Genomic DNA, 22,013 nt, shown 5'->3' with positions numbered 1-22,013 from the left:
TAAGAAGGATCTTGGTGGTTTTGGAGTTCCCTGTTTGGGTTTTGGGGCATCTCAAGGGCTTTGGAGGTATCTGATTGGGGTTTGGTAGGGTTTCAAGGGGATTTATGGGTCCCTGATTGTTGTTTTGGGGGATCTCAAGGGGTTTATGGGTCCCTGGTTGGGTTTTGGGGGATCTCAAAGGCTTTGAAGGCCCATAGTTGGGTTTTGGGGAGTCTCAAGAGGTTTGGAGGTATCTGAGTTTTTTCAAAACACTGAGATCTCAGTGTTTTGAGGGGTCTCTGGTTGGGTTTTAAGGGTTCTCAATGGCTTTGAAGGCCCATGGTTGGGGTTTTAGAGGGTCTTAAGGCTTTTTGGGTATCCTTGACCATGCTGCTGCGTGTTCCCTGGCTCGGGGTGCCCATGGGGATGTCTGCGGCCAGGGGGCTCCCCATAGGACATGGCTATGGGGTGCTGGGGTCTCACCATCCTCGTAGGGGGTGTACTCCACGCGGTAGGTGCCATCGCCGAGGTCGGTGACGAAGGTGTCGGTCTTGGCGCCCGAGGGGTTGAGCACCCGTGCGGTGATGTGGGGGCCCCCCGTCTTGGTGAGCGCCCGCGCGTCCACCGTGAAGTCGGTGCTCACCTCGCGCAGCACTCCTGCAGGATGGGACTCAGCACCCACCCAGCAAGCACAGTGGGTGCCCACACAGGGGTGGTGCCTGTGGGGCTGCCCCAGGGGGCTCTGTGTAATGGGGAGGACAAGGGTGGCCATGGGGACAAGATGGTCATGCAAGGGTATGTGGCCATGGGGATCTCCATGAGGAGAAGACATCCATGGGGAAGGCCATGAGGTGGACCTGTCCATGGAGAGGAAATGGCCATGGAGATATCCATGGGTAGGACAAGTCTATGGGGATGGCTATGGGGAGTAGATGACAATAGGGATGGCCATAGAGATGGCCATGGGAAGGACATGTCCGTGGGGATGGCCATGAGGAGGAGATGGCCATGGGGAGGATGTGTCCATAAAGTGGACATGGCCATGGGGAGGACATAGGGAGGAGATGGCCATGGGGAAGACATGACCATGAGAATGTCCATGAAAAGGAAATGGCCATGGGGAAGATGCATCCATGGGAATATCCATGCGGAGGACACACCCATGGGAAGGAATATGTCCATGGGGAGATGGCCATGGGTATGGGTAGGACACAGACATGGAGAGGACATGCGGAGATGACCATGGGGAAGAGATGGCCATGGGCAGAAGATGGTCATGGAGAAGACATGTCTATGGGAATGGCCATGGGGAGGACACATCCATGGGGAGGAGATGGCCATAAGCAGAAGGTGCCCATAGGGAATAGCTACCCATGGGCAGGATCTTCCCCTTGCCCTCACCTCGCGGTTCCACTCCTTTCCCATAGACCTTGACTCCACTGGTGTCCACAGCCGGATCCACGGTGACGTGCACAGGGAACTTGGGCACAGCACGTCCCCCGTACTTGATGGTGATGGTGTAGGCGCCAGCGCAGGCTGGGGTATAGGTGATGGTGTAGGTGCCATCACGGTTGTTCTGGATCAGCACCTCCGCCTTCACCCCTGCTTCTGAGATGATCTCAATGGTGAGCTCGGCCTCGCCAGCTTTGGAGCAGTCCACCATGAAGGTGGCCACCTCGCCTGCCTTGCCGTGCTCCAGCCCGGGGCCGCTGGCCGTCACCTTGTCCGGGTCGAACACTGGCGTGACCACGGCCTTGAAGGGGCTGCCCGGGATGTGCTGGTCAGCGAAGAGGATGTTGATGGTGTAGTCACCAGGCTCGGTGGGCAGGTAGGACACGGCACACGAGCCGTCCCCATTGTCCTGGCACTCGATCTTGGCCTCGCATGGACCCTCCACCGTCAGCCCCAGGCCCCCAGTGCCGGCGCCTTTGGTGTCGATGGTGAATGGGGCCGGGGTGTTCACTCGCCCGCCCTGGAGACCCGGCCCGAAGGCGCTTACCTGCAAGTGTGAGAGACAGGGGTGAGGGTGCAAGGAATGGGGTGACCATGGGGAGGGTGCAAGGGATGGAGGTGATGGAGGAGAAGATACAAGGGATGGAGGTGAGGTGGGGAGGGTGTGAGGGATGAATGTGATGCAGGTGAGGGTGCAAGGGATGGGATGGCAATGGGAAAGGTTCAAGGGCTGTGAATCTGAGAAGGTGGAGTGGTGCAAGGGATGGAGATGTTGGTGGTAAGTGTGCAAGGGATGGACATTTTGGCATTAAGTGTGCAAGGCAAGAGCATGCCAGTGGTGAGGGTGCAAGGGATGAGTGTGCCAGCCATAAGTGTGAAAGGGATGGGGGGATCTGAAAAGGGGGGGTTGCAAGGGATGGAATTCTGCAGGTGAGTGTGCAAGAGATGGAGTGGCAATGGGGAGCGTGCAATGGGTGCTGTGCTGGTGGTACGCGTGCAAGGGACGGAGTGATGAAGGGGAGGGTGCTAGAAATGAGTGTGCAATGCAAGAGCATGCCAGTGGTGAGGGTGCAAGGAACGGGGTGACAATGGGGAGGGTACAAGGAGCACACACAGGCAGTGTGAGCATGCAAGAAGCACAAAGGGGTCAGTGGTGCCCATGCTGTGGGTCAGTCGTGCAAAGGGGGTGTCAGTGGTGCCCAGAGGGGATCAGTGGGTTCCCATGGTGGGGTTCAGTTGTGCAAAGGGGGTGTCAGTGGTGCCCAGGGGTGTTCCTCTTGCCCCAGGGTGCTCGCACTCACCTTGTGTGGGTCGGGGGGCAGCAGCGCCTCCACGGGGAAGGGGCTCCCGGGCACCGGGTGCCCATCGTAGGTGACGTGGACGCGGTGGGGCCCCTCCTCGGAGGGGGTGAAGGTGACCGGGTGGGCACCGCCGGGGGGGGCCGGGGCCACCCTGCAGGGCACGGGGCGGCCCGAGGGGCCGGTCACAGACACCTCCACCCGGCCCTGGCCCCCTGCGCCCTGCGCCTGCACCGAGAACTGCTGCGCCTGCCCCACGGACACCTCTGTGGGGGGATATGGGGGTCAGGGGGATCATCATTGACGGGGGTCCCTCCACCCCCAGTGACCATAGACGAGAGGGTCCCACCCCAGGGGGCACCTATCCCATTGGATACAGCCATACCCAAGTGTCTCCTAACAAAGGGTGCACCTTACCCAAGGGTGCCCCCACCCAAGGGTGCCCACCATAACCAAGTGTCCCACCCATGCTGCACCCCATACACAAGTGTCCCCCCACCCCAAGGTTCCTCCCACTCCACAGTGCAACTCACACTTAAAGGTGGTCCCCCCCACCCCATGGTGCCCCGTAATGAACAGAGCACTCTCCAAGTGTCCCCTCCACTCCATGGGGCACCCCACACACAAGTGTCCCCCTCACCCAAGGGTATCCCCCACCACCCCAGGGTGCCTCATACCCAAGGGTATCCCTACCCCAGGATGCCCCCCAACCGCAGGGCCCCATCACTCACTGTTGTTGAGCCCCTGCACCTTGACCTTGCTGAGCTGCAGGGGTGGGGCCACGGTGACAGGGAAGGGGCTGCGAGGGATCTGGTCACCCCCGTAGGTGACAGCCACGGACAGGGGACCCTGTGGGGGTGTGACAATGGGGGTGGGGTGTCAATGGGAATTGGGTCAGTTGTGTGCCCCATGGGGATGGCGGGTCAATAAGGGTGCCTTTACAGGGTGCCCATGGGGATGAAGTGCCCATGGGGTGCCCCACGGTGATGAGCCCACGGTGGTACCTCATAGGGGCACCCCTGTGGGATACCCCATGGGGATGGTGTGTACATGAGGATGAGGTGTCAATGGGGATGGGGTGTCAATGGCACACCCTACAAGGATGGGGTGTCCTTATGGGGGAAGGGGATGCCCATAGGGGTGCCCCAAGGGGATGAGGTACCCTTGGATGCCCATGAGGTATCAATAGGGATGGGATGCCCATGGGGATGGGTTGTCAATGGAGGTGCCCGTGAGGATGGGGCTCCCCAAGGGGATAGAGTGGCCTGTGGGGATGGGGATCCTCACGGGGATGGAGTGGCCCATGGGGATGGGGTGTCAATGGGGTGCCCATAGTGGTACCCCATAAGGGCAACCCTATGGGTGTGGGGTGTCCATGTGGCACCCATGGGTGCCATCCCGCACCTGCTGCAGCGCCGTGTACTTGACTGTGTAGGTGTAGTCATGGTTGTCAATGAGCTCGAAGTCGGTGACAGCAGGGCCCGGCCCCGGCCCCCCGAAGTGCACGTCCAGGGGGGCTTTGCCCGCACCCCGCGTCTGCACCGTGAAGTGCGTCGGCTGCCCCAGCTCCACGCCTGCGCGCAGGGACACGGCGTGGGGAGAGCATCGGCATCATGGGGAGCACACACATGGACCCACAGCACCCGGACCCAAGGCACCCAGCATCCCTGCTATAGAGCACCCAACTGCACAGCAACCAGCACCACAGCACCCAGAGCCACATAAATACAGAACCCATAGACCCCACAGCACCATCCATCTATGTCCCACAGCACCCACAGCACCCATACGCATAGCACCCGTATCCCACAGCACTATGAGTCTCTGCCCTACAGCACCCATCCCCACAGCACTCAGAGTCAAATACCCACAGCACCATTTGCCCCACAGCACCCATCTTCACAGCACTATCCAACTCCAGCCCCCCAGCACCTAGCCCTACAGTTAGGGTCTCAGTCCTATGGCACCCATTCCCACAGCACCCAGGGTCTCTCCCCCATGGCACCCAGCTCCACAACACCAAGAGACCTGGATCCAAAGCATGCAACCCCACAGCACCCATAGACCTTGCCTTACAACATCCATCCCTACAACACCCATGCCTATATCACCCAGAGCCACATCCCCTCATCACCCATCCCTATAGCACCCATGGTCCCTGCTCCACAGCACCCACATCTGTAGCACCCTTTCCTGCCCCATGCCCTCACCTGTCCGGCTGAGCCCAGGACCCTCAGCCTTGACCTTGGAGGCATCATGGGATGGGTCCACCTTGATGCGGAAGGGGCTGCTGGGGATCTCCTGCGGGACAGGCAGTGGCTCAGTGGGGATGGGGACACCCCTATAACCCTGGGGGGTGATCCTGTGCCGTGGGGAGGGGGGTACCTGGTTGGCGAACAGCACCATGATGGTGTAGAGCCCCGCGCCCGGCGGCGTGTACTTCACCGTGAACGTGTCGTTGTCGTTCTTGATGATGTCAAAGTCAATGTCGGCCTCCACCGGCCCCACCACACCCGGGGCGCACTTGATCCCGATGCTCACATCACCTGCAGGGTGGGCACGGAGGCCATCAGGGATGGGTCACCCCAGGGTGGTGGTGATAGAGGCGGGGAGAGGGGATGTGACGTGGGATTGGGACTGCGGATGGAACAGGGACAATTGGATGATAGACCAAGACCAGGGATGCTGGACCAGGACCACAAATGGTGGACCATGGATGATGAATGAAGATCGTGGACGATGGTCCAGGGAAATGGACCAAGACCAGGGATGATGGACCAGGAATGATGGATCAGGATCAGGGATATTGGATCAGGGACATTAGACCAAGTCCAGGAACAATGGACCAGAGACGATGGACCAAGACCAGGGATGTTGTACCAGGAATGATGGACCAGGACTGGGGATGATGGACCAAGTCCAGGGACAATGGTCCAGGAGCGATGGACCAAGACCAGAGTTGCTGGACCATGACCAGGGACAATGGACTGGAGATGATGGACTAAGACCAGGGATGAGGGACTGGGAGCAGGGACATTAGACCAAGACCAGGGATGATGGATCAGGGATGATGAATGATGGACCAGGGACACTGAACCATGTCAAGGGGCCAGGTCTCGGAGCAGTGCCCACAGCGGTGCCCCAGGGGCGCTCACCCTGCCCGGCCTCGCTGCAGTCCACAGTGAAGTAGGTGGGTTCATTGGCCTTGAGCCCTGTCTTCTCCACACCCGGCCCATAGACCTTCACCCGCCCGGGGTGGCTGCCCTCGCCCACCAACACCTGTGGGCACGGCACTGGTGTCACTGTTCCTGCCAGCACCCCATAGACCACAGCACCCCAAAGACCACACATCAACACCCTGCCTGGCACTCCCAACCCCACCTCTGACACTCCATGGGACTCCCATCACCCATGGGACCTCCATGTCCACCACATGGGACCACATCCCTCCCCAGCACCCGTAGGTCTGGGATCTCCATCTCCATGTCCATAGGATGCCTATCTCCATTCTTAGCACCTCATCCCTATAGGACCCCCATCTCCATCACCCCACAGGACTCCTCTGCCCCCCCAGCACCCCATGGCACACACCCGGAAGGGGCTGCGGGGGGTGTTGACGCCGCCCCAGGTGACGATGATGGTGTGCTTGATGGCCTTGGTGGGCACGTACACACAGTGGTAGGTGCCGTCACCGTTGTCCTTCACCTTGATGTCGATGGGGAAGCCCTCAGCGTCCTGCGGGCATCAGGAGAGGTGAGGGGACCCATTGGCACCCAGTGGTGCCCAATGGGACCTACTGGAACCCAACAGGACCCAATGTCATCCAATGGCTCACAACAGGACCCAACATCCCCCAGTGGAACCCAATGGCTCCTAATAGGACTCAATGACATCCAATAGCACCCAATGGGACCCAGTGACATACAATGGGACCCAAGGGGACCAAATGACTCCCAGTGGGACCTAACAGCACCCAACAGCTCCCAACTCTCGACTGGACCCAATGACACTCAATGGCTGCCAACAGGACTCGATGGGACCCAATGGGACTCAAAGGCTCCCAACGGCTCCCAGTGGGACCCAACAGCACCCAGTGGGACCCAATGGCTCTTATCATGACCCAGCAGGACCCAACAGGACCTAATGGCAGCCAATGGATCTATAAGACCCAATGGCTCCCAATGGCACACAATTAGACCCAGTGGGATCCAATGGCTCTTAACGAGACCCAGTCGGACCCAATGCCACCCAATGGCACTCAATGGCTCCACCATCTCCTTACCTGTGCATAGAGCTTGAGGGGCCCTTTGCCGGCACCGCGGGTGTCGATGGTGAACTCTGCCGGGCGCTCCACGATGCAGCCACTGGGCTCCAGCCCTGGCCCGAAGGCCTTCACCTGTGGGTGGGGATCAGGCTGGCTCCAGCACCTCCAGCACCCATGGAGGGTGCAATGGGGTGCAGTACGGCACTATGGGGCACAGTGGGGTGCTATAGGGTGCAGCGGGGTGCAATAGAGTGCAAAGAGGTACACTGGGGTGCAGAAGTGTGCTATGGGGCACAGCTGGGTGCTATGAGGTGGTATGGGGCACATCAGGGTGCAGTGAGGTGCATTGGGGCACAGAAGGGTGTTATAGGGTGTAGAAGAGTGCTATGGGGAATAGTGGGATGCTATGGGGTGCTATGGAGTAGCATGGGTTGCAGCAGGGTGCTATGACGCATAGCAAGGTGCAGTGAGATGCTATGGGGTGTTATGGGGAACAACAGGGTGCAAGGAGGTGCTGTGGAGTGCTATGGGGTGCTATGGGTTGTAATGAGGAGCAATGAATTGTTATGGGGTGCAGCAGGGTGCTGTAGGGTGCTATGGGGTGCAATGAGGTGCTATGTGGCACAGAAAGGTGCAATAAGGTGCTATGAGGTACAATGAGGTGCTATAGGGTGCTACAGGGTGCTATGGGGCTCCATGGGGTGCAGGGCAGCACCTTGTCAGGCCAGGAGTCCTTGGGCGCGGGCAGGATGTGGGCAATGAAGGGGCTGTCCTTGATGTCCTCGTCGTCGCACACCACGTGCACGGCGTAGTCCCCGGGCTCCGTGGGCCAGTACCGCACATCGCAGGAGCCGTCCCCGCGGTCGTCGCACTCGATGCGCGCCTGTGACGGGCCCTCGATGGAGAACCCTGCGCAGGGCACCAGGGGTGACACAGGGACAGGGGCAGCCGCAGCCAGGTGTGTGGGGACAGGGTGGGGGAACCCATGTCCATGTCCCATCATGGGTGACACCCAGCCCGTGGCGACCCCCATCCCGTGCCCACGTCCTCACCATGTCACCCACCCCATAACCACATCCACACTGTGGTGTCCTCCAACCCATACCCACATCCCCACCATGGTGACACACACCTTATGGTGTGCTCCAGCCCATGCCCACATCTTCACCATCCCATGGTGTCACCCACCCCATACCCATGCCCACCACCCCATATACCCACCACAATGCTACCCACCCCATGGTGTCCCCCACTCCACACCCACATCCCCATTAAGATGTCACTCAATAGACCTCCATGTCCTCACCATGGTGTCCACCATGGTGCCACTCACCCCATGTCTACCTCCCCATCATGGCATCCCCTACCCCATGGTGTCCCCCACCCCATGTCTGCACCATGGTGTCCCTGCCCATGATGCCACCCACCCCATGCCCTCACCACATCTCTCCCACCCCACACCCGTGTCCCCCCTCAGTGTCCCCATGTCTCACCCAGAGTCCCCACTTCGGTGCCCACAGCCTCCACCACGAAGTCGGCCGAGGTGCCCACGGTGCCACCCTCCAGCCCCGGCCCCCAGGCCCGCACCTTCTGCCACCCGGGCGCGGGGGACACCTGCACCTCGAATGGGCTGCATGGCACCGCACACATGTTACATGTGTCATACATGCACACACATGTCATACATGTCACACATCACATGTCACAGGTGTCATACATGTCACACATCATGTGTCATACATGTCACACACCACATCACACGTCACGTCACATGTGTCACACATGGCCTCATGCAGCCCTTGCACACCCATCACACCCCACATGCCCCTTGTGCACCCCACTTGTTCCTTGTGCACTCCTCACTCCTTGCACATACTTCAGCCCCTTGTGCTTATCACATGGTGTCCATGCACACCCCTTGCATACCCCTCGTGCCCCCCACTTGTTCCTTGTGCACCCCCTCACACCCCCCTTGCACCAACTGCAACCGCTCATTCCAATCACACACCCCTTGCACACTGCTTACACCTATCGCACACCCCTCCTGCACACCATGCACAGCCCTTGCTTGTACCTTACACAACCCCGGCACCCTTTGCACCTATCACACCCCCCGTGCACACCACACACGCCCCTTGCACACCTCTCATGCCCCGCGCTTGTACCTTCCACACCCCTTTGCACTTATTACACCCCTCTTGCACACCCCCCATCACCCCCCACGCGCACCCCTTGCACACCCGCCCGCCCTCCGGGGTTGACCCATGGATGGGGATGTCCCACGGGGAGGGGGTGACCCATGGATGGGGGATGCCCGGACGGGGGGTGCTGACTGACCTGCGGGGGATGGCGTAGCCCCCCCAGGTAATGGCCACCTGGTACTTGCCAGGCACCAGGGGGCGATACTCGCACTCGTAGACGCCATCACCCACGTCCCGCACGGTCACCGGCTCCTCCGTGCCCTCTGCGGGGGGATGATGTCAGTGGGGGCACCCCCATGGGCACCCCACAGCGAGCTCCCATGGGGACCCACATGTGGGATCCAATTATACAACCCTGATGGGCAGCACTAAGGTGTCCACCAACCACAATGTGCATCCCTCCATGAGGACCCCCCAGTGATGGACCCCACCCTGGGCACCCCTATGAAGCCCCCCAGCCATGCACCCCACTATGGGCACTCCCAAATACGCACCCATCCCTCCCACGGGCACCTCCATGGTGATTCCCAACCATGGCCCACCCATGGGCACCCCAATAGTGGTCCCAAACCACGTACATCCCTCCATTGGGACTCCCCAGTGACGGATCCCCCCAAACCTGGACACCCCTATGGACCCTCCCAGCTGCCCTATGGACCCCACCAACCATGAACCCACCCATGGGACCCCTATACCCCCACAGCCATGCCCCCCCCCAAAACCCCACTACCATGAACCACCGATGGGATACCCCAACTAGGGGTACCCCCAAGACACCCCCCATGTCCCCAGCCATAGACCATGGGTATCCCCCTCAAGTCACCACTCAGCCATAGATGACCCATGGGACACCCAACCATGAGCACCCCCAAGGCCCCCCCATTTCCCCCTGCCATGGGTGCCCCCCATCACTCACTGGGCCCCTTGACGACCACGCGCAGGTCCCCGGTGCCGGCGCCCTTGGTGAGCACCTTGAAATCGGCCACTTCCTGCACCCGAACCCCCTTGGGCTGCAGCCCCCTGCCCGTGGCGCGGCACGCGGATGGGGTGCACGCTGCAGGGGCACCAGGGACATGGAACGACATGGAACGACATGGCACCAAATGATGCAGCATGATGCACGATGACATGGGATGACATGGGATAACATGGCACCGAATGACGTGGAATGACATGGAATGACATAGCATGATATGGAATGACATGGCACAGAATGACATAGGATGACATGGAGTGACATGGAATGACACGGGATGACATGGGATGGCATGGCACCCTCAGCACCCACACCACCCAGGGGTGCAGGGAGCCTGGGAAGGGCTATGCGACACCAGGGTAGGGGCATGGGGGCCACCCTGGGGACATATGAGATCCATGGGGATGCCCTGAGGCATAAGGATGTTGTAGGGACACCCTGGGGACACCCTGTGGACAGATGGGTCCCATGGGAACAGCCTGGGCACAGAGGAGTAATAAAGGGATACCCTGGGGACAGGGGTGTGCCATGGGGTCTTCAGGGGCACAAGGGACCCACAGGGACACCCAGGGCGACCTTGGAACCATGAGGACAACCTGAGGACAGAGGGGTGCCCTGGGACCACCCTAGGGCATAAGGGACCCATGGGGACACCCTAGGGATAGAAGGGTGCTATGGGGTCTCTGGTGGCTTTAGGGATTCATGGGGACACCATGGGGACATAAAGATGGGATCGGGATGCCCTGGTGACACCATGGGAACCAATGGGTACCATGGGGCACTCTGTGGACATAAAGGTGCTATGAGGTCCCCAAGGACAGAAGGGTGCCATGGGGACACCCTGGGGCACAAGGGACCCATGGGGACACCCTGGGGACATGAAGGTGCTATAGGGTCCCCAAAGGTATAAGGGCACCCTGGGGACACCCTGGACCCATGGGGACACCTGGTGACACGATGGGGACCCTGGGCCAGGTCTTACCTTCAGCCACGTGGACGCTGAAGGGGCTCTTGGGGATGTTGGTGCCGGCAAAGGTGACGCAGACGGTGTGAGTGCCCTCCAGCACGGGCCGGTACGTGCAGCGGAAGATGTTGTCCCCCTTGTCCTCCAGCATCACCTCCACCGTGTCCCGTCGGCCCTGCGGGTCCACGATCACCACCCCAACGTCCCCTGGGCCAGCGCCTGCACCACAGGGACACGCTCAGACATTGCCACGGTACCAGTGCCACCAGGAGAACGTGGGCTCAGAGCCACCGGGACATGCAGTGGCCATGGCACCACAAGGACATGGTCACAAGCGTCATCACGAGGACATGGTCCCAGAGCCACTAGACCTTCCATGACCATGTTATCAGGAAGACATGGCCTCAGTGGCACAATGAGAACATGCCCTCAGTGCCACCAGGCCATGCCATGTCCATGGCACCAGGAGGACGTAGTCTCAAGTGCCACTAATCCACACCATTTGTCATGCCACCATGAGGATATGGCCCCAGAGCCACCAGGCTATGCCACGGCCATGTCATCACAAGGACATGGCCTTAGTGCCACCCAGCACCTCCATGGCCGCACCATCACAAAGACATAGTACCAAGTGCCACTGAGCCCTGCCATGGCCACACCACCAAGCAAAGAGGGCACCCGAGCCACCATGCCATGGCTGTGCCACAACATGGACATAGCCTTAGTGCCACCCAGCACCACCATGAGGACACATCCCTCCAGCCACCAGGTCATGCCATGGCCATGGCATCATGAGGACATGTCCCCAGGCCATATCGTGACCATGGCACCATGAAGATGTGTCCCCAGAGACGCCAAGGTACACCATGGCCATGCCACCATGAGAGCCATCCTATAGCCATGGCACCATGAGGACACAGGCTCAACGCCACCAGGCCATGCCATGGCCACACCACCATGAGGACAAGGCTTCGGTGCCACCCTGCACCACCATGTCCATGGCACCAGGAGGACACGGGCTCGATGCCACCAGCCACGCCATGCCCATGACACCAGGAGGCCCAGGCTCAGCACCCACCTGCGGTGTAGATGTCGAAGTAGGTGGGTTTGTTGGCCACGTTGCCGGTGGGTTCCAGGCCGGGCCCACGTGCTGTCACCTTGCCCGCGTCGCCCAGCGCCATGGCCACGGAGACCCCAAAGGGGCTCCTGTCGATGTTCTGCCCCGCAAACAGCACCGTCACCTGCAGTGGGGGGCACGGAGGTCAGGGTGGCCTCGACTGGCACCACGGCCACCGGCACCATGGGGGGACACAACGGGAACCCCGGTGCCGTGTGCTGAGGGGTGGCCCCAGCACTGACCCAGCAGGGGCACCCAAAGGCACCTTCATGGACACTAATGGGAACCCCAAGGGACACCCCTATTGCATTGTCCCCTCATGGACCCCGAAGAAACCACTCAGGAGCCTTCAGTATGGCCCTCAGGGAGACCCAAAAGTCCCCTCAGGGTTCCCCTATTGCAGTATCCCCCCCCAGAGACCCCTAAAGGCCCTCCACTGGACCCTAATGGGACCCTAAAGGTCCCCCTATTGCAATGTCCTTCCCCAGCAACCCCCAAAGACCCCTCAATGGACCCTAATGGGACTCCCAAGGGTCTCCCCAAGGTTCCCGTATTGCAATGTCTCCCCAAGGACTCCCAAGGCCTCCAGTGGACACCCAGAGACCTTAATGGGACCCCAGAGGAATCCCCAATGCAATACCCAAGGGGAACCCTAATAGGATCCTTATGCCCCCCACCCAGTGACCCCCAAAGACCCCCCAATGGGCTCTAATGGGACCTCCTAGTGGTCTCCCCAAGGTCTCCCTATTGCAATGTCCCCTCCCAGCAACCCCCAAAGACCCCCCAATAGACCCTAATGTGACCCCAAAGGAACCAGTGCAATACACAAGAAAGACCCTAACTGGGTCCTTATGCCCCCCTCCATAGACCCCCAGCACCCATGGGTGCCCCTCACCTTGTGCATCCCAGCCACCTTGGGCACATACGTGACACTGTACGTCCTCTTCTTGTCATTGTTGGGCACCACCTTGGCCTGCGCAAGGGGGGGGAACCCAGAACAGGGGTGATGAGACCTGGGTACCCCGGGGGGGGCTCAGGGCACTCCAGGGGGACCCCTCACCTCCTCGGTGTGGCCTTCAGGATCCTCCACATAGACCAGGACCTCGCCGACACCAGCGTCCAGGGTCTCCACCGTGAACTGGGCCGGCTGCAGCACCACGTTTCCCTGCGGCTCGATGCCTGCAGGGCCGGAGGGGAGTCAGGGGGGGCCCACAGGGACCCAGGGTGGGAGCCAGCACCAGGGGCACCCGTGGACATCGATGGCTTGGGGTGGTGTGGGGGGAGCAGAGGCACTGGGGCAGCCTGGGGATGGGGGAGCTTGGGCATCCAAGGGGGTCACTGGGTATGGGGGGGACCCTGGATACCAAAGAGGGGGTCTCTGGGTATGGATGGCACTTGGGGGTGTCCCTGGGCATAGACAGGACCTTAGAGTACCTTGGGGTGTCCCTGCTCATGGGGTCACCCTGGGAGGGTCTAAGGGTGTCCCACGGTATGGGTGGCACTTTGGGGGATCCTGGGGTGTCCCCACATGTGGGTGGCACCCTAGGGGGTCCAAGAGTGTCATTGGGGGACCCTGGGGTACCATCCTGCTCATGGGGGGGACCTGGGGTACCCCTTGGGTATCCATGGGTATAGATGGCACCTTGGGGTATCCCTGGTCATGGTGGGGACCCCGGGGTCAAAGGGGGGGTCCCTGGGCATAGGTGGCACCTTGTGTGACCCTGGGGTGTCAATGGGCACATAGGACCCTGGGGAGACTCTGGGCTGTCCCTTGGGTACGCCTGGGTATAGGTGACACTTAGGGGTGTCCCTGGGTGTGGGTGGCACCAGGGGGGACCCTGGGGTGCCCCCGGCTTGGGTGACACCTTGGGTGTCAAGGCAAGGATCCCTGTTCTTGGAAGTCCCTATCCCACATCTCCAACCCCACATCACCCCACACCCCCTCTTCATGTCCCCCTGTATCCCCTTGTTCCCCCTGTGTCTCTATGTCCCCATCAGCGTCTCCCCTCTCTCCATGTTTTCCCCCCCTGATTCCCTTGTGTCCCCCACTGTGTCCCTGTGTGTGTGTGTGTCCCAAATGTCCCCATGTCCCCCCCAGTGCCCCCCATGTCCCCATTCCCATACCGGGCCCATACGCGCGGGCACGCGCAGGCTGGGGCTGCCGCGGCCTCAGGGGCGCCCCCGGCTTGAGCTTGGCCTTGGGGAACTGGGACAGGTAGGTCATGACCGAGTGCTCGTCCACGTTGGGGTCCACGATCTCCTCGGGGGCGATCACCTGGGGGCACCCAACAGCACCCGTCAGAGCGCCTGGGGCACACAGGGACCCCAGCGGGGACCCCCAGCACCACCCTCCCCAACAGCACCCACCCAGGGGTGGTTTGTGCCATGGCGCACCCCAAGGGACCACCCCAATGCTCATGGACCCCCCTAAACCCACAGGCACCCCCGCATAGTCAGGGACAACCTGAGGACCCTCCTGTACTCACAGGGACCCTCCATGCCCATTGATCCCCCGCATGGAACCCCAATGATTGGGGACCCCAACACCCGCAGGACTGCCCAACACCCAGAGACACCCCCGGGGACCTCCCAGTTCCCAATCATGGGACTCCCCAGCACCCCCTGCCCCATGCCATGGGGACACCAGTGCCCCCAGTGCCCCCTGCACCCTGTACCTGGGGCACCCCGAGCCAATCGTCCGCCTGCTGCATGGCCTCACGCGCATTCTGCACCGGCTGGTTCGGGTCCCAGCTCTCCCAGTCCGGGCACAGGCCTGCGAAAAGGGGGTCAGCACCACAGGGACCCCCCCAGAGTTCCCCAGTGTCCTCTTTGCCCCTAAAGTGCCCCCCAAGACCCCTCTACACACCCCAGGCCCCCCCAAGACCCATTTGCCCCCAATAAGACCCACCTAATACACCCGAAGACCTCTCTAAAACTCCCCAAGACGCCTCTGCGCCCCCTGATGCCCCCCCCCAGACACATCTAAGTTGCCCCCAAACCCCTCAAGATCCCTCTAAGCCCCCCAGGACCTCTCAGCACCCCTCTAAGACCCTTCTAAGCCCCCTCTGCCACACAAAAGACCCCTCTAAGACCCTCCCCCAGGACCCCTCTACCCACCCCAGGCCCATCTGCCCCCAGTAAGCCCCCCCCGTGCCCCCCATGCCCCCGTGGCCGCTGACCGGGCGCGCAGTTGTCCACCAGCGCCCCCAGCGCCTTCCCGTCCTGCCAGTCGCGGTGGAAGTTGGTGATGGGCAACTGCGGGACCTTGTGCTGGATCCAGCCCAGCAGCCGCTGCTTCGGCGTCTGCCGCCGCGCCTCCTCCTCCTCCTCGTCCTCCCACATGGGCATGGAGATGGAGTAGTGCAGGATCAGCGTCCACACCAGCCCCAGGATCAGCTTCAGGTTCCCGTCCACGATCGCTTTGCTGTCTGCGGGGCGGGGGGCGCCGTCACCGACCGGACACCCCCATCGCCAGCATCGGGGCTCCCCAAACCATGGGGACACCCCAAGACACCAGGGCAGGGGGGTACCGTCACCCCACTGCAGCGGGGGGGGCACCCCCCAAACCATGGGGCAGGGGGGCGCCGTCACCCCATTGCAGCGGGGGGGTACCCGGGACCATAGGGGCACCCCAAAACCATGGAGACACCCTGAGTCCATGGGGCAGGAACCTGACACCATGGGGGCACCCCGAAACCATGGGGCAGGGGCTGACAGCCCATCCCCAGCATGGGGACACCCCGAAAGCATAGGGTAGGGACCTGACACCCCATCACCAGCATCTGGGCACTCCAAACCATGGGGAAGGGACCTGCCACCATGTGGACACCCCAAAACTATGGGAACACCCCAATCCCTGGGGAAAGAGACCCTGAACCCTTTGGGACACCCCAAACCCCTGGGATAAAGATATGGGGTCCCAACACCCTGGGACACCCCAGAACACCAGGGAAGGGACCCGTCACCCTGGGGACACTCCTGGAACATGGGAAGGGGTCCCTGTCACCCTCGTATCAGGCTGTGGACACCTCAAAACCCCCAAGGCAAGTATGGGGGTCCTTGCCACCTTAGGGACACCCCTAGAACATGGGCAGGGGTCTCTGCCACCCCAACACCAAGAGGGGGACACCCCAGTACCCCACACACTGCCCCCCTGTCCCAGCAGAGCACCCCACAGCAGCACCCCGACCCCCAGACCCCCAAAATCCCACCGGACAGTGCTGGGGGGGGGGGGGGGCGGGAGACCCTGACAGCACCGCAGGGGTCCCCCCACAAAGCAGCACCACAACAGCTGGGGGGTCCTCTGAGCCCCCGGCACCATGGGGATCACCATCACAGCACCGTGGGGGCCCCTTGGACATCCCCCCCCCCGCACCTTAGGGTTCCCCCCCATAGCACTATGGGGGTCCCATGACCTCCCATAGACTCTGGGGTCCCCCCAGAAGGCACATCGGGGGTCCCCATCACAGCACCCTGCTGCCCCCCCCAGCACCCTGGGGACTCCTGACCCTTGGGGGGGGTCCCTGGATGGGGAAACTGAGGCATTGGGGGGGGGGGGAAGCTGAACCGAGGGTGGGGGAGGGGAGCCCCAGGCATCCCGCCCCTCCCCCCCTCCAGCCCTGCGCGCGGACCCCGTGTGCCGGCCCCTCCCCCTCCGCCACCTCCCCTCCCCCCAGCGCCCCCCCCCCCCAGCGATCGTGTTTCGGGCACGAGCCCGCTGCAGATGCGGCCCCCCCCAACATCTGGGGACGGGGGGGGGGGGGGGGGGGGAGTGTGCAAGGGGGGGCACGAGTGGGTGTGCACGGGGGGGGCAAAATCATCGCCCCCCATGAGCAGCCGGGGGGGTGAGTGTGCAAACGGGCGTGCAAGGGCCCTGCACACGAGGTGTGCGTGCAAGGGGTGAACTCACCCCCACAGGCCCCGGGCCAAGCGCGAGCTCAGCGCGGGCTCCCCCTGCATGGCCCCTTTGCACACTCATCCCCGGCTCCATTTGTGCTTGTTCGTTGCTCTTGCACGCTCAGCATCACCCCTGGCCTTGCACACTCACCCCTCATTTCACCCCATCACCCTCACACACTCACTCCTCACTCCCTCTTGGCCATCACTCCCACCCTTGCACACTCACCCTTCTGCCACCCCTACCCTTGCACACTCCCTCCACACCAAACCCCTCACCTTTGCACACTCACCCCTCTCTTAACTCCTCCATCACTTCTGCCCTTGCACACTCACCCTCTTTTCACCCCTCCACGCTCACACTCACCCTTCTATCACCTTTGCCTTTGCACACTCACCCTTCATTCCCACACCACCCCAAGCCTTGCACACTCACCCCTCACTCCTCTCCCAACACCTCCATCTCCTTTACCCTTACACAAACACCGCTTCCCTTGCACACTTATCCCTCATTCCACCCCATCACCTTCACACACTCATCCGTCATTCCCACTTGTCCATCAGCCCTGGCTTTGCACACTCACCCCTTACTCCCACTCTTTCATCACCCTTATACTTGCACACTCACTCCCACATCACCCCAACCCTCACACACTCACCCTTCACTCTCACTCACCATCACCCCCCCTTGCACGCTCACTCTTGTCCATCACCCCAACCCTTGAGCACTCACCCTTCACTCTCACCCTTACCCTTGCACACTCACCCTCACCCTGCTATCACGCCTCCCCTTGCACACTCACCCTTTACTCCCTCTTATCCATCACCCCAACCCTTGCACACTCACCCTTTTATCACCACTCCCCTTTCACACTCACCCTCACTCCATCCAAACCCTCTCTTCCATCCCCATCGCATCCCCATCGCACACCCCATCACACCCCCATCGCACACTCACCAATGGACACCAGCTTGATGTGCTCCCGCTCCAGGAACTCGAGGGCCACGGAGACGTTCTCCAGCTTCATCTGTCGGAAGTTGGGGCGCGGGTGGTACTTGCGGCCCATCTTCTTCTGGCTGAGCACCTCGAGCAGCGCGATGAGGCGCAGGCCGTCGCTCAGGTCCCGCTGCAGGTCCCCAATGCGCTTGTGCACGCACTTGAGGTGCTCGTTGCACCAGCGCGTGAACGTGTTCTGCTGGATCTTCTTCCATGGTGCGTCCTCCGCAAGGTCCTTCTCGGTGGCCGGCAGCTCCTCGGGCTCCTCGCCCGGCTGCGCCTCCAGCGTCGAGTTCATGCTGCTGGCGATGGGGGGCCTGGGGGTGATGGGGTGGTGCTGAGGCCCAAATGGGGGCCTGGGTGGGTATTGGGGTCCTTATGGGGGTGCTGAGTGAGGGTCAGCGTCCCAGGAAAGGGTCCTAGGTGAGTGCTGCGGTCCTGATGGGAGTCCTGTATGGGCAACAAGGTCCTGGGTGATGGTTCTGGGTTGATATTGGGGTCCTTACCGAGGTCCTGGGTGTGTATCAGGGTCCTTATAGCAGTTTTGGGCTGGTAACAGTGTCCTTATGGGGGTCCTGGGTGAGTATTGGGGTCCTTATGGGGACCCTTGTGGGTATCAGAGTCTTTATGGGGGCCCTGAGTGGGTATCAAGATCCCTATGGAGATCTTGGGTGGGTATTGGGATCCTTATGGAGAACTGGGTGGGTATAAGGGTCCTTAGAGGGGTCCTAGGAGAGGATCAGTGTCTGGGGGGAGGACCAAATGGGGCCCTGGGTCAGTACCTGTGTCCTGGGTGGGGGTCCTGGGTTGGTATCGGTGTCCTGGGTGAGAGGCCCAAAGAGGGGTCCTGGATCAGTATTGGGGTCCTGGGCTGGGGGTCAGTGTCCTGGGTGGGGGCCTCAAGTTGGTGGCCCAAATGGGGATCCCGGGTGAGAGGCCCAAGGAGGGATCCCGGATCAGTATCAGGGTCCTGGGTCGGTACCGGTGTCCTTGGGGAGGGTCCCAAGTCAGTGCCGGTGCTCTAGGTGGAGGGTCCTGGATCAGTGCCAGTATCCTGGATCAGTGCCGTGGGTGGGGGTCCTGGATCTGTATCGGTGTCCTTTGGGGGTCCCAAGTCAGTCCCAGTGCCGGGAAGGAGGTCCCGGATCAACCCCGGTGTCCTGAAGGAGTCCTGGGTCAGTCCCAGTATCCCAGCTGGGGGGCTCCCGGCTCAATCCCGGTGTCCCGATGAAGGTCCCGGCTCAATCCCGATATCCCGACTGGGAGTGTCCCGGCTCGATCCCGGTGTCCCGGCTGCGGGGATCACGGGTGGGTCCCGGTTCCCAGCTCAGTCCCGGTGCCGGGGGCTGTTGTCCTGGGACAATCCCGGTGCGAGTTCCCGGTGGCGGAGCTGGTTCCCCGTCGGAGCAGGGTCCGGTCTGATCCCGATTTGTTCGCGGTCGGTTCCCGGCGCTGAATCCGGTCGGTTCGCAGCCGGAGCGGGGTCCAGTGTGATCCCGGCCGCAGGAGGAGCGAGGTCCGGTCGCTTCCCGGAGTGTTCCCGGTCGGAGCAGGGTCCGTGTGTCCGGTGTGTCCCGGGGGGCGGCGGCTTTAAGCGCTGCCCCGGCCCGGCCCGGCCCGCCCCGCATGGGCCGGCCGGGGGGGGGAGTGACCGCACCCGCTATTTATAGCCCTGCCGCACCCCCCTGGGCCCGCACCCCCAAACCGGCACCAACCGGCACCGGTACCCCCAAACCAGGCACACGCCGGCACCCCAAAACCCAGTACCCCCCGGCCCCGGCACCCCCGAAACCCCAGACACCAGCACCCCCAGACACCGATACCCTCAGACACCGGCACCCCCGAAACAACAGAGACCGGCACCCACAGACCCCAGCACCCCCAAACCCCAACACCCCAAACACCAGCACCTCCAAAATCTTTCAAGCTGAAACACTGGTACCCCCAAAATTTGGCACTGTGGTACCCTGAAACTCCCGCACCCCGAAACACCGGCACCCCAAACTCCAGCACCGCAATAGCCCAGACAACCCAACACCCCATTATCCCGATCCATCCGTCCCCCAACACCCCAAAACCCAGCACCCTGATACACGGGTACCACTCTGGGCACCCCAACACCCCAGCACCCAGGGAACCCCAATAACCAGCAACCAAAAAAATCAGGCACCCTGATACCTGGTACCCCAATATCCTATTACCCCAGCTATTAGGCACCAGGGCACCCCAGTACCTGGCACCCTGAGCACCCCAATCCACGGCACCCAGCACCCCAATACCCCAGCACCCTGACACCTCTGGCACCAGGGCACCCAATACCCTGGGGCCCCTGAGCACCTCATTACCTGCCACCCAGCACCCCAATACCATGAGCACCCCAATACCAGCACCCCAATACACCCCAGCACCATTCGCACTCCAAGCCTCCCCCAAGGAAACTTGCTCACTCGGGACCCCCTAAAGCCCCCTGGGCCCACCGGGAACCCCAACATCTTGGTGCCTCCCCCTTTGGTGCTTGTTTAAGGGGGACACACTTGGGTGGGTGCCGGGTGCTCCACATCCGGGTCCTTCATGGGGGGGTGATTTTGGGGGGATATCAGCTTCCCCCCAGTTCCAGTGTGTCACCGGCCCTGGAAGCTTCCAGTGGGTGCGGGGGGGGCACCCATGGGTGGTAAGGGGGGGGGCAAGAGTTGGTGTCCTCCACATCGCACACCCCCCTTTGTGACTCAGTTTCCCTTGGGGGGGCACCCTGCGGTGATGGGGGGTGACAAAGAGGGTGACAAAGGGGGTGACAAAGCAGGGGGTGACTGGGGGGGGGCACGGTCCCAGGCGCCTGCGCCAGCGCCTATAAATAACCCATGGAGTCACTGCCACGCACCCGGCACCCAAAATACCCGGGGAGGGGGGGACAAGTCCTGGCTGGGGGGGGTCACACACACACAGACACACAGACACATTGGGGTGCACCCACGGGTGACACCCCCACCCCAAGGACCCTTGTCCTTGGAGGGGGGAATGGTTTATTGGTTTGGGGGTTCAGGGTGCTCCATTGGGGGGGTCAGGGTGATGGGGGGTGGCCAGTTGCTCAAGGGGTTGTCAGATGCTCCAGTGCTTCAGGAAGAGGAAGATGATGATGCAGGACAGGACAAAGAGGGTCGAGGCCATGATGAAGAGGATGGAGGGCTTGAGGCTGATGGTGCTGTCCTGGGGAGGGACAGGGACAGGGTCCGTGATACTGCACACGGTGGCACCCCCAAACCCCGGTGTGCTCCTCCCCCGTACCTGGCCCAGGGTCCCCTCGTGGTTGGGGTCAGCGAAGTCGATGGAGTCGTCGAAGCAGGGGGAGACGCTGAAGGGGCTCTGGCCCTCGGGGCACCTGCGGGGGCAGGAGGTGGGGAACAGATGCAGGCACGTGGGGACACGGGGACACCGAGGGCACGGCTGGGGGATGACGGGAATGGGGCTGGGGGCACGGGGAAATGGCCATGGGGACAAAGGGGACATGGCCATGGGGCAGAGGGAAATGGCTGGGGGCTACTGGGGACATGGCCATGGGAACAGGAGCCACTGGGACATGGTCATGGGGACGTGGGGGACATGGGCCGGTGGGACATGGCCTGGGGGCAGTGGGGACATGAATGGGCCATATCCAGAAGGGTACAACCATGGGGACATGTAGCTCCTTGGGGGTCCCATGGGGTCTGTGGGTCCCGTGGGTGCGATGGATGCTGTGGGTGGTACCGGTGGCAGCAGAGGTGGTGGCAGTGCTGGGGCACAGCTGTAGCGCACACGGCTCCTTCTCCAGCTGTTCCTGCGGCACCGGCGGCAGAACCAGCTCCTCTGCACGGCCCATCGGACACACCTCAGCC

The 22,013-nt window shown here is 61.9% G+C and overlaps 1 protein-coding gene across 1 annotated transcript in view; it reads right to left on the bottom strand.

The window, feature by feature from the left end:
* Positions 1 to 18,442, bottom strand: part of FLNC (filamin C) — a gene marked incomplete at both ends in the record, with an annotated part of 36,531 nt that extends 18,089 nt beyond the window's left edge. The window contains 22 exons of the mRNA XM_080636174.1: positions 463 to 636; positions 1,381 to 1,978; positions 2,733 to 2,995; positions 3,461 to 3,578; positions 4,134 to 4,303; positions 4,940 to 5,030; positions 5,115 to 5,275; positions 5,885 to 6,008; positions 6,321 to 6,464; positions 7,012 to 7,125; positions 7,709 to 7,902; positions 8,487 to 8,623; positions 9,331 to 9,457; positions 10,111 to 10,248; positions 11,153 to 11,353; positions 12,213 to 12,375; positions 13,147 to 13,224; positions 13,312 to 13,430; positions 14,376 to 14,526; positions 14,927 to 15,024; positions 15,431 to 15,679; positions 18,106 to 18,442. Coding sequence (XP_080492300.1) covers positions 463 to 636; positions 1,381 to 1,978; positions 2,733 to 2,995; positions 3,461 to 3,578; positions 4,134 to 4,303; positions 4,940 to 5,030; positions 5,115 to 5,275; positions 5,885 to 6,008; positions 6,321 to 6,464; positions 7,012 to 7,125; positions 7,709 to 7,902; positions 8,487 to 8,623; positions 9,331 to 9,457; positions 10,111 to 10,248; positions 11,153 to 11,353; positions 12,213 to 12,375; positions 13,147 to 13,224; positions 13,312 to 13,430; positions 14,376 to 14,526; positions 14,927 to 15,024; positions 15,431 to 15,679; positions 18,106 to 18,442 — 3,949 coding nt within the window. The remainder of the gene's footprint in view (positions 1 to 462; positions 637 to 1,380; positions 1,979 to 2,732; positions 2,996 to 3,460; positions 3,579 to 4,133; positions 4,304 to 4,939; positions 5,031 to 5,114; positions 5,276 to 5,884; positions 6,009 to 6,320; positions 6,465 to 7,011; positions 7,126 to 7,708; positions 7,903 to 8,486; positions 8,624 to 9,330; positions 9,458 to 10,110; positions 10,249 to 11,152; positions 11,354 to 12,212; positions 12,376 to 13,146; positions 13,225 to 13,311; positions 13,431 to 14,375; positions 14,527 to 14,926; positions 15,025 to 15,430; positions 15,680 to 18,105) is intronic.
* Between the last annotated feature and the right edge of the window lie 3,571 nt (positions 18,443 to 22,013).

This window comes from Psittacula echo (genome assembly GCF_963264785.1).
Source record: "Psittacula echo genome assembly, chromosome: 1".
Lineage (NCBI taxonomy): Eukaryota > Metazoa > Chordata > Aves > Psittaciformes > Psittacidae > Psittacula > Psittacula echo.
The sequence above is the reverse complement of the archived record's forward strand: the minus strand, read 5'-3'. Positions and strand labels throughout refer to the sequence as shown.